A 13,005-nucleotide genomic window follows, 5' to 3' on the forward strand; every position below is an offset into this window, starting at 1 on the left:
GTCTGTTTCAATTTCAAAATGAAAAACGAGTATTTAATCAAGAACAGTAAAATTTAATATAAAAAAAAACCTAATTATATGAAGAAATAGAGGACAAAAAAATTAACCGCAGCTCCAAATGTTAAAATAAAATAACTTTCAAAAAATAGTTTGCTGAAACAAAATCGCCAAACGATATTTCTAGAATTCTAAACTACTATCTTGTCTATGGCAACCCTGACGAGGAGCACGAGGATCGTTTTCGGATGCGATTGCTTTCATTGTTGTAGAGCGCATGAGAAACTAAAGATCGAAAACTTTCTTCTTTGGAAATTTGATACATTGTTATGTTTTCGCATCTAAGCAAATCGAAATTTTAGAAGGATACAAAACTATTTCTTGTTTTAGATCGTGAATTTATTTTGATATAAAACTGATATATAGCTGCATCAATATTGTTTTCAGAAAAAGTAGAGAAATATTCTATAAAGAATTAGCACTTTTTTTGCAAAAAATAATTATAAGATATTTTTAACTTTATAGTTTGATAAACATTAGTTTTTAAACTGCCATAAAGTGTATATTCTTAGAAATCGACTTTGTTTTCAAAGAAAAATAGAGATATATAATTTTGTGACTGTCACTTGCATTTCTCGTGGTTCTCTTATTTATAATATTATTTTCAGAAAAATTGTAATTTTCCTCATATTTTCACGACTTTTAAGTACTTCCCTTCACCTTCCCAATTAAACTTTTATTGCCAACTTGACATTTTAGTGTAAAATTGAAATTTTATATGAAAATTGGTGAAATCGTTTAAAAAAGATGTTTGCAAACGATTTTCAATCAATGGATGCAGGATACATTCCGGAAGTACGTAAAAAAGAAAACTCAAGCAATTTCAACTTAACTGAGAATTCATCGTCTGGAGAAATTATTATTCCACAGTTTATGAAATATCCAAATGAAAAGGAGAATCCTACATATCGGATGTGGTCTCAACTTTATAGTGAGTAATAAGGAATCTTTGCAATTTAAACTTAATTTTACATTTAAAAGCCTATACAATTTTGTATTTAGTCAATATGAAACCCAAATAATATTATTATTGCTAATAGATGCTTTAGTACTAATGCTTTATTAATTTGTCTTTCATTGATTAATACATTAATTAATAATTCTTTGTTCATTATTAGTAAGATTGTCATTAATTTTTCTCCCAATAATTAGTAGCATTGTTTTTATAAATTCATTTCCTAATACTTAGCATTATTGCTAATTGCTACTATTTTGTGTTTTTAATATTTAGTGCGCTTGTATTATTTTGATGTTTTATAATTCGAAATATTTTTATTAATATTTGTATCTATAACAAGTACATTTTTTGTGTTAATTTAAAATGTATGTATTAAATGCAAAGATTCAGTTATTCAGCTTTCAATAATTAGTGAAATTGCTATCATTTTTTGTTTTAATAATTAGAATTATAGTTTTTTTTACATATACAATATTTACAGATTTTATTTTATTCAAATTCATTGCACTCAAACATTAGCTTCAATAGTATGAAATTCAGCAATTTTTATAAACACTTTTACTAAAAGATCACTATTATTGAAAATGAAAAAAAATTTTTTTTTGTCTAATTGATTAGAACAAAAATTCATAATTCTCTTTTCGTAAATACAATGGACAAAAAATCTTAATTCTCTTTTCGTAAATACAAATGATACAGACGTAGTAAGCCTCAATACATAGTGCTGTCATTTTCATTNAATATTTTTTTTTGTCTAATTGATTAGAACAAAAATTCCTAACTATCTTTTCGTAAAAACAAATGAAGAAAAGACGTACTAAGTCAGAATGTTAAGTATGGTCGTTTTCATTTATTCAACTTTCCTTATTATTATAAGTAAATTTGCTATTACTTTGTGTTTTATTAACTACAATTATTGCTATTAATTTATTACATACACTATATACAACGATTTTGTTTTATTATAATTTATTGCATTCATACACGATCTACGATTGGATCAAATCTAGTCATGCAGAATAAAATGAGGGATTTTTAACAAAACCTTTGACTAAAAGATCACTATTATTGAAAATAAAAAAAATACTTTTTTTAAATTTGTCTGATTGGTTGGAACAAAAAAAATCCTAATTTTCTTTTCGTAAATACAAATGATACAGACGTAGTAAGCCTCAATACATAGTGCTGTCATTTTCATTTATCCATCTTTCAACAATTAGTAAAATTGCTATCAATTTATGTTTTATTAATTAAAATTATTGTTATTAATTTATTACACTAACATTCTGAATCAATTTTATTTTATTCAAATTTATTGCACTCAAACAAGGTCTTCGACAGGATTAAATCTACGAAGACAAGATCAAATGAAACATTTCTGACAAATCCTTTTTTTAATTTTTAATTTAACTGAGAATGCATAAATTAATGAGGAGTCTGCTTTTCTTTATTGACTTATTAGTAATACTGTCACTAGAGCAGATGATACTCACTTGGAAAAGTATTAATTTATTTCATGATCAATTTCTTCTTGGAAGGGGTAGTATTTCCCATTTTTAAGGTGTAAAACTTTCAGACGTAACATTTTCCCATAAAATAAAACATTATATGAGAAAATTTTATATGATCTACTAATATCTGCTTAGTTAGTTACCTAACTTGATCAAATATAAGGTACCTATAGACAGAAAAAATATTAGCAGAAATGGCGATATAAAATTACATTCAATGTTCTTATGATCTAATATTCAGAAAAAAGGTAATCAAATATAGTCAAACGGGTATATTCTCTTCTTGAATATACCTAAACAATTATTTCATTGATATACTCATTTCTGTTCTTTTTACATACTTCTTAGATGAAACTTTTCTTATCGTAAAACAATTTCAGTCACATCCTAATAGTAAATGATAGAGTTTGTGCGTCTTGAACAACGAGTACAAGGAGCAATATTAATTCCTAATCCTTAAAATAATTCATTTTTTTAAAATTCATCAGTTTAGAAGGTTTTTTTCTTACGCTTAGTATTACTGTATATAAGCTACTGACAATCGCGTTGTTTTCGATTATAGCTCAATTTATTCAAAAAACGAGTTTCATTGGGAGTTTATTGCACGTTCTTAAATTGTTTACTTATTGTCTCTTATGTCATATTAAACAAGGGTAATAAATCTGAATAGTATGTGTGTTTGATTTCTTACGGTTAGTATTACTCATTGCTGTATACAAGTTACTGACGATCGAGTTTTTTTTTCTTTCGATTACAGCTCAATTTAGTCACAAAAAAACGAGTCTCGTTGGGAGTTATTGGATTATTTACGTATTATTTTTTACGTCATATTACACAGGGGAAATCAATCTGGATAGCATGTGGGTGTGATTTCACCGAGTGTTTTGAGAAATATCTTAAATCACGTGTTTAATTTGTTTATGGTTAAGCTTTTACAACATGTTTCTATAAATCTAAAAAACATGTTTCTAAAAAAAATTAGGTTATGAAGTGCTCATTCATTGAGAAAATATTTGATTGTGATAAAACTGTCACGTTCATGTGTTACACGTTTTACGGTACCAAGTGACACTGAGTATAATTAATCTTTATTTTTATTCATCGAACTTCTTTTCACGAATCTAATATTGAAAAGTCAGTGGTCAGGAAGCAGAAACAATAATAATAATAAACTACACTTTTTGAAAATTCTCTTGATGTTTCCAAAAATTGAAGATCGGATATTCGGCTTATATTATAATGAAATAACTTAAATTTTACATCACATGTATCGAAAGTTGTTAAGTTCTATTTGCAGAATCTTTAATTGAAGGAAAATTGTTTAACATTTGTTTCGGTCAAAACCTAAACGTCATTTTTAGGTTTGTGAACATCTTCCTTTGAAGTATGAATGCAATTAACTTTAAACATTCCATTTCGAAAATAGAATGGAAGAGCATAATTCATTTTGTTTCGACTTCACACAACTAATAATCTTCTCAAGTTTTAAGTGTGTAGAATTCTACTTGGATGTTTAAATTAAGTCACTTTTATAACTTTTGTCACATTTTCGTTTAAATTAAGAAATTTTTTTAGTCACTTTTATAATTAAAACTTCAAAAATATTTTTGTGTACTGGTTGTTTCGTAGTGAGCACTCTCAACACATATTTTTAGAACCCTTATCAAAAGTGAGATCAAAGATAAATCGGAAGTCGTCATGGAGAAATCCTCAGAGGAAGGCATTGGCTCGCATTGGGCTGTCTGGCCAACTGTGATGATGATTATATCAAAAGTGAAACAGTAAAAACATATTACGTGTCAAAATATAAAATTTAAGTGAAGAAAAAACAAAAGAGCTGTCGTAATATAATGTATTACTAATGAAGACGAGATTCCAAAAACATAATCTGTTTGAGTTTTGAAGCAAATAAAGTGAAGTTCAAAAGTTAATTATTATATAGAGAAACACAATATGTTTCACCCGAGATTTAACTGACATTTTTAAGTAAAATTAGTTATAAAAAAGAGAATTGTAGTAAAAAATATGTATTTTTATTTTAAAGTATATAGATAGATTTTTATTCCACAAATGAGCAATTGAATTACATAATTAATTCCAGGCGAGAATCAGTGAATCACCAAATCAATGAATAAACAAACTAATGAATGAGAAATAGTAAATTAGATTATCAGATATTAAGTTGATTTATGAAACAGGGAATCAATGAAAAGACATATCAATGAATGAAGGAATAAAGCGTTCAATGAATGAATCGTTTCAACAATTTATTAATAAATATGACAGAATTCTGCATATCAGCGAATCAATGAATGAGTGGAAACAATGAATGATTGAGTCAAAATATCTGTGAAATAATACAGGTAATATTAACCTGTGAAATAATTTATGAATGAATCATGAAAAAAAATGATTTAGTTAATTCCATTTTTTGACTCTCTCATTCATTGTTTTGATAGGTTGTTTGGTCATTGATTCTTTCATTCATTCCATTAAGTTATTCATTCATTAATTAGTTGATTCATTCATTAAATTTTTTTCACCCAGAAATAAATTTTATGTGTCTTTCGGTAACTTTCTATTACTAAAAGTTGTAGAGAATTGTCAAAACAAAATATTAATTCCGGACTTTCCTGACTATCCATTGTAAAAACTCGAAATTTAGAATGCTAATAGATCTTTCACATTTTACCTTTAAAATCGAATTTTGGCTATTTGCAAGTTATTTCCATTTCCGCACTTTTTTAAAAAATATTCTACAGGTAAATTATCAAAACAATTATCTTTAAGTAAAAAAAAATACTAATCAATAATTATCATATCAAAAGCTGAAATAAATTAGCCGTATCTATTGCTTTAGCACGATAAATACTTCAATAACTTATAATACAAGAGACAAAGAAGTTCAAGTATTAATATTTTGACGTCCTTGATGCATTTTTATTCAAACTTCTATTTTTCTTTCGTTTAAGTATCGAACATCTCTTTTGAGTTTTTGAATGCGACAGCCAATTAACTCGAAACTAAAAACTAGATAAAAGACATTGAGCAAGAAACTGGGGAAAAGTGTCGTTTTACTAGTCTCGATTTTATCCATCATTTCAGTAGGGCGCGCCAAAAAATAATTAAAGAGTTGAAGGATTTGAGGTTTTAAGTTACGTTTTATATTGATAAAAAATTGACATTAAGTTGTTTATTTGTGATATAAAGTCTTTTCTAAAGTTATTTTTGCATCACTTGTGTGTTTCAAGTTTCATATTATTGTTCCTCTATATTTTTATTAAAATTTTAATTCATTTGTTTTAAAAGTTGAATCTTATATTTGGATTGTAAATTAGCTTATGGAACTTTAATTTTTGTGATATATAAATATTTTTATTCAAATATTACTAACCTTGGTATTTGTTAATTTATATTTTTATGCTTTCTTAGATCAATTTAAATTACTTAATTTAGCATTTTAAGCCACTTAAATTTCGTATTTATTTTATGAAAAATACTTTTATTTACCTCTTTTTTGTAATTTATATTTTAGTTTAATTTTGTGTTCAAAGATATTTTGCTATAGCATTAAAATTTATATTTTTCTTGCGTTGTTTCAGATATATATAAAATTATTAATATTAATCCGAAATGTAATTAATTTTAACCTTATATTAGGTCATGATTTTCATGATTGTTCATGTATTCTAGTGAAAGCACGGAAAGCAAGTTAGGTCCAAGAAGAAATACTAAAAATCATTAATCACTTTATTTACTTCAAAAAATTATAGTTTTCCAAATTTTGATAGTCTAAAGCATCTTGATAGTTCACTAAACACTTTAATTAAAATATCATTTGTGCACTTGTCAGTGGTGAATATGACTTTAATACAAGTGTAACGTGCAACTTTAATAGCATTTGCACTTATATAATTTAGTTCATTATACGTGTTCATAAAACTCGAAATTTATCGAAATTTTTTAAAAAACTAATTATTGAACAATATCATTAATTCCAGTTCAAAATTATGTCAATGAATACTCAATATCAGTTAAAAGCGATGCTATGTAAACCAGTTATTGACATGTTCATGTATATTGATTACAGATACACGAAACTATGCTTTTTAGTTTCACGTTCTAATAGGACGTACACACTCCCATACTGTGAGTAGACAGGACACATAGAATATTACGTCAACAAATGTTATGCCATGAAAAATAATCTTTTGCAAGATCTGCTATTGACATGTATATGAAGAAAAAATATGGTCTTAAACAATAAAATATAGTAGAATTTACTGCTTCTGGCCTTAGGAGAAAACCAAGAAACTCGTTAATTTTTACCGAAGTACTTTGGTAGTATTTTTTGTACAATTGACAATAAAAATTTGGTTTTAGAATGGGAGATAAAATTTGTGAAACGCTGTAAAATTCATGATTTCATCATGATACCTCAGAGCATGGTATAAACATCATTTGCTTACTTAAATTTAATTTATAACTACAGTTACAGATAAGAACTACAGTTTTGAAAACCAAAATTTCCGGTAAACAATTGCCAAATGAACGAAAAAATTACCAAATGAATGGTTTAAAAAACGGATGTTTTGGTTTTGTTAACCAGGGTTAGGATTTTTTAAACGAGAAGCATAATTGCCCTACAGTATAGTAATTTTACTTAATTTTTTCTCCATACATACTGATTGCATACTAGAATTCTTAGTTTAAAACACATTTACCTAAATTATGCTTAATTGTAACATTTGTATTAATGAGTTTAATTATTCTAGTAAGAATGCGATAATTTTTACCGAAGTACTTTGGTAGTAATTTTTGTACAATTAACAATAAAATTTGGTTTTAGAATGGGAGATAAAATTTGTTAAATGCTCTAAAATTTCATCATTTCATCATGATACCTCAGAGCATGGTATGAACATCATTTGTTTACTTAAATTTACTTTTCAGCTCAGAATTTTTTACTAAATGTGTAGAGATAAGAACTATAGTTTTGAAAACCAGAATTTCCGGTAAACTGTTACCAAACGAACGGAAAAATTACCAAATGAATGGTTCAAAAAACGGATATTTTGTTTTTTTTTAACCAGAGTTATGATTTTTTAAACCAGAAACATCACTGCCTACAGTATGGTGATTTTACCTAATTTTTCTCCATGCATACTGATTGCATATTAGAATTCTTAGTTTGAAACACATTTACCTAAATTATGTTTGATTGTAACATTTGTATTAATGAGTTTAATTATTCTGGTAAGAATGCGAAAGTTCAATATTTTCAAGAGCAGTAACTAAAACTTTTTAATCACTTCATTTAACTAAAATAAATTATTATTCACCCATACTTTGGAAGTTCAAGAATTCATCACCAAATAGTATGCTGTTCAAAATTTTATTCGCGTGCTGATACACGAATATTCGTTCTTACTTACTGATTACGAGAATCAGTAAGCAACATGAACACATGATTTTTAAGTTCAAAATTTATTTACTTTAAATCTGATAAAAGTTTTGAATTTGTATTAATGATTTTATGAGTTTTATTTTTAAAAAATGAAGTGTTATTAATTTTGGTAACTACTTCGGTTGACAAGAATAAATTTTTTTTCTTCGTTTTTTGTTTTTGAGTTTGATCAACCAAAAAAAAAATAGTATGTTACGAAATATTCCCTTTTCCATGCTCTGTTACTAACAATATATGAATATACATACTGCTTAAATGTATTAATCAATTTGTTACCCTTGTATTACCCTTTGTATAAATCAATTTCGTGTATAAAAATCGAAAGTTCAATAGTTATACAATTTGTAATTGTATGTTTTGAAAAGAGTCAGTTGTTAAAATAATTTTTTGTTAGTAAGTTAGATTTTTTATTGCATACATAAATTACATTATAATTTTTAGGCTTTTAGTAAAAATTTAATTTAAAATACATTTGATTTTTATGTACAGACGGTTTCCTCATTTTTCTAACAAGTTAAAGTTAATTATTTGATTTTAATGATTTTTTCTTTTTCAATATTAAGTGCTCAAGAGTGTCATTCCTATTTTTAAGAATATTATTTTCATTTCATTGATAAAATTGTTTGATACATTCATTAAAACAAAACATTATGATTGCACATATCAAGAAGCCATTAAATAAGCTATTATTTTTGTCAAAAGTATACAGCAAGTACTGATATAAGCATTTCACACATATTATTAATTTGAATTTCTCTTGCTAAAAACTTCACTTTTTGTTTTATATTAGCTCCAAATTATTGTAAAAAATAATAAATTCAATAAGCATTGAATTATTTCTACATAAGAAAGCTTATTTTTGTGCAAAATATTTAATAAAAATATTCAGCTAGTTCGTGCTTTGTAGTTACGATAAATTGTTTTCAAATAAAAGTTAATTCAAATTTTTTTGGTATAATCAAAATGAAAAAGGAGAATAAGTTAATTGAAATTCATTAAATCTCAACTTAGGAATTAAGTAAAAATTTACGGAAAGCAATTTTAAGCATAAAGTAACGAAAATGCAAATTAATTCCGTTTTACTTTTTTAATGTCTCAAACTAATTTAATCAAAGAAAAAAGTGAAATCTCAAAAAATGAGATTAATAACTCAATTGTAGTGGGAATTTTTTTTCAAAATAATTGTCTTAATTCATTTTTCTTCAAAATTTCTCAACTATAAAGACATTAAAAATGAAATAAAATTTAATTTTGGATAGAAACATATTAAACGGTTTGACTTTCAGAAAAGGTAATCTTGTTTAGCTTTTTATTTTCAATATATACTGTAAAAATGCTTTTAAAACTTTTCAGATAAATTAAATTTGACAAAACAACGATTTTTTGTATTTCTAAATTTAATAAATAACTAATTGTTATAAGTGAGTTATAAATATGAAATAATTTTTATTTTTATTTTATAAAATTATGTTTATGTTAAGTAAAAATATAAAAATTTTAAACGAAATTTAATTAAGATTGTGGTTTTGATGTAATAATACTACATAGAGTAATATTATAACTAAAAAAGTATAATTTGTTTTCAATTATATACTATAGAAATGCTTTTAAGACTTTTCGGATAAATTAAATTCGACAATATGTTACAAGTATTTTTGATATTCCTAAATTTTATAAATAACTAATTGTTATAATTGTGTTATAAACATGAAATAATTTTTATTTTATGAAATTATGTTTTAAAAGTAAAAATATTAAAATTTTTTAACGAAATTTAATTTAGATTGTGATTTCTATACAGTAATACTACGTAGAGTAATATTATAACTAAAGAAAATAATTTTTAAAAAAATGAGGGGAAGAAAATTATACAATTAGAAAAAAAGGAATTATTTAAAAGAAGACAGTTTTGAAAATATATAGTTGAAACTTTAAATTAATCTAGCAATTAGAACACTGTACCTCCGGTTGTAATTAATTCCAGATAATATAGTGGTATGCGAGAAACGTTGAAACGTTATACTTAATTTTTTTAACCGAAACTTAAGCCGAAATTAAGTAATAAACGGCTATTTTTGCACCATACGGTAGGGCTCCAATTGTTGGAGCCAAACCTACTTTAGACCTATTGTCTTGTATAAACTTGAAAAACTGATTTTTTTAAAAATAATAGTGTGATGTACTATTAAAATTTAATTTTTATACGAACATACATTAAGCGTCTTTTTGTCAGGTTGGTAAAAAAAAATTTCATTTTAAAATTCACTTGGACCATTGTCCCCAGATAGTGGGTACTGCTCAGGTCTTTTGGTATAAACTGTAAGTACAAAGAATCCAACGCATCTAATTTTGGATCGTTAGGGGGTTTCATCGATTTTCGAAGTTTCCATTCAAATTACGGTATTATAATTTTTTGCACAGATAATAAACGCATCACATTATCTTTAAGCAGAAGTAGAAGCCCTGAGGGTCAAACTTAACAACACTTGTGATTACTAGACTAGTATAGTTTAGTTTGAATATACAAGTCTAAAGAAAACTTTTAGGTTCCTTTTGCAAAACCCCAAAGCAACCAATTTTATTAACTAGCTAAACATTTATTTGTTACCCATCTTATGTGTAGTCTTGTCACACATTAATAAAACATACATTAATAAAATTGCGGAAATTAAAATTTGAAAAAAATTATAATTGCACATAAAAAGTGCTTAGAAGTCGGCTTTACATAAAAATGGTATTTAGATTAAAGAAATGATTAATCGCAAAATCTAAGTTCTGCTGTATTTGCCATGTGATTATTTTTGACACTTTTTCTATTGCACACAGATTATTAGAATTTTACTTAGAGCATTTACTTAGTTTAGAATATTAGACCAATGATGAATTCAATTTCATTTGTTTATTTGGGAATTTTTTGCATTATTCAATAATTAATTGCTTAATTTACTTACAATTTTCGTTTGCAGTTGATTTTAAAAGATTCAATGAAAAGAAATCGAAATGAAACAATATGCTTCAACGAAAAAGATTTAATGTAAAACTCTATTAGAAAGTATTTTTGGCACGAGAAATTTATTGCTATAGTAAGTTTACCTTAGTAAGAAAATGTCGAATTGTGAGGTGTTCGTATCTCGATGGAATGTTTTTGACAGTTTATCTTATCTCTTGTTCTCTATGAAGTCAATTATTTTTAGCCGATAAATCTACTGATGTGTCCCAAGAAAATAAAGTATCGTTTACTCCATCCATCTCCTGTTGGAATTTCTGTTCTGACCGTTTGACATCATGCATATATTGATTATGATAGAGGCCAAAGGATCTGCATAACTTATTATCTGGTCAATGGTTCTTTACTGGCAGCACACTTCTCACCTCCGTTCTTGATTAATAGCTGTTGAAAATGAATTGTAACATATGGTAGGCAAAGTGCATAGTGGAAATACAAATTGAATGTGACTATTTTAACTAACTTCTGTCATAATACTTCTATTTCATTGGCACCTCTATCAACGTTCTAATATTTGAAGACCCCATCATCAACAAGATCTTTTATTTTATAAAGATGATATAGCGCAGTCGGGAGTAAAAACAGCTATGCAATAATGATCACTATTTTATAATAGAAGAAAGCAACTCCTCAAAAAAGACGGCTCTGAGTGACATGCTTATGAAATTAGATATATTAGTAACTTTAGAAAATTGAGCAAAAAATAGACGTTGTTTACTAAACGCATGCAACAAATAAAAATGAATTTTATAACTTTACAGTTGAACATAATATGTTTTTTGAACCCGAAATCACGCCTTTTTTAAATAGCACTTAATATTATTGCATTGTTAGAAATTTCTCAAAAAAATGGCTAAATAATAATTTATTCAATTGTTATTTTAGTACGTTCGAACAAAGCAAATAAATAATCACAAAGAAGATGATATTCAAACAGTTAACTGTGAGAGAAAACCGTTTATTAATTGTTTTCACCTAATACGGGTTAAATAACAGGAATTTTATCGCACCAACTAAACCCACCTAATGAAGAAACGTAGTTCTTTGCAACTGGGTACATATTATAGCTGAGAAGGCAAATCTGCTAATCTCATGACCAACAGAACGAGGGCGCGACTCTAACACAATATTTGCTCCATTCAATTCAACACATGAAGAGTTTCCAGTGTCCTGCACTCCCCAATTTGTGATCCTGGACTGTTAAAATGCGATACTTTCCTTCTTACATAGATGGCAGCACCATAAAACTGCTTAAAGCAAAATAGTCTAGATTTTTCCATCTCTTACAATGGATGAAACAACCAGGTAAACTAATTAAACAACCTTCCATGGTGATAAAAACAACTGAACCACAATCTAACTCCAATGCTCATTAATTAACAAAAAGTTTAGCTCTAATATCGAGTTAAATTCTTTTTTCTTCCCTGTTTTGAAACCATGTTAGTTGCAAATGGTTTAGAAACCGCATAGTTTCATATTTATGGTTTTTTTTTTAAATGCTAAATGTAAACAGTTTCAAAACCGCGAAGGTAAAACATGTTCTTTACCGTAAACTTTACGGTTAATTGGATGGAAATACTGCTGCCGGCTATTTTACCGTAATTTTAGAATGAAAATTCTACCAATGTACTTTTCTTAAAGTAGTATTATTGTTTTTTAATGCGTGCGATAAAATTTAAACGAATCACAATTGTTTAGAAGTTCTCAGTCACTTTTATGTCAGTAAGTTTGACAAAATGCATTCAGAGAAATGCATTTGCGTATTTTGTACAGTTTTTATCATTAACAAATTAATTTACGAAAAGAATTCCTATAGTTTCAAAATATATTGCACAAAGTATGTTATCGCCTAAGAGCCAATTTGGTTTATTAAACTTTTCTTGACCACTATAATTTTTTCTCAGAATTGATTTGGTAATTATTGAAACTAATTTCGTGATTAGTTACTCTACGTGTCTTCTTTTGGCAAGATTTTGATTAAGAATAAGAAACGATGTTTGAGAGA

General features: G+C 26.5%; 1 protein-coding gene across 1 annotated transcript in view; it reads left to right on the top strand.

Annotated features, from left to right (window-relative positions):
- Positions 1-259: 259 nt before the first annotated feature.
- Positions 260-13,005, top strand: part of LOC107447089 (synaptotagmin-15) — a 67,628-nt gene continuing 54,882 nt past the window's right edge. Inside the window, exon 1 of the mRNA XM_016061903.3 lies at positions 260-988. Coding sequence (XP_015917389.2) covers positions 805-988 — 184 coding nt within the window. The 5' untranslated portion in view covers positions 260-804. The remainder of the gene's footprint in view (positions 989-13,005) is intronic.

The sequence above is a fragment of the Parasteatoda tepidariorum genome, chromosome 1, assembly GCF_043381705.1.
Source record: "Parasteatoda tepidariorum isolate YZ-2023 chromosome 1, CAS_Ptep_4.0, whole genome shotgun sequence".
NCBI classification, from domain to species: Eukaryota; Metazoa; Arthropoda; class Arachnida; order Araneae; family Theridiidae; genus Parasteatoda; species Parasteatoda tepidariorum.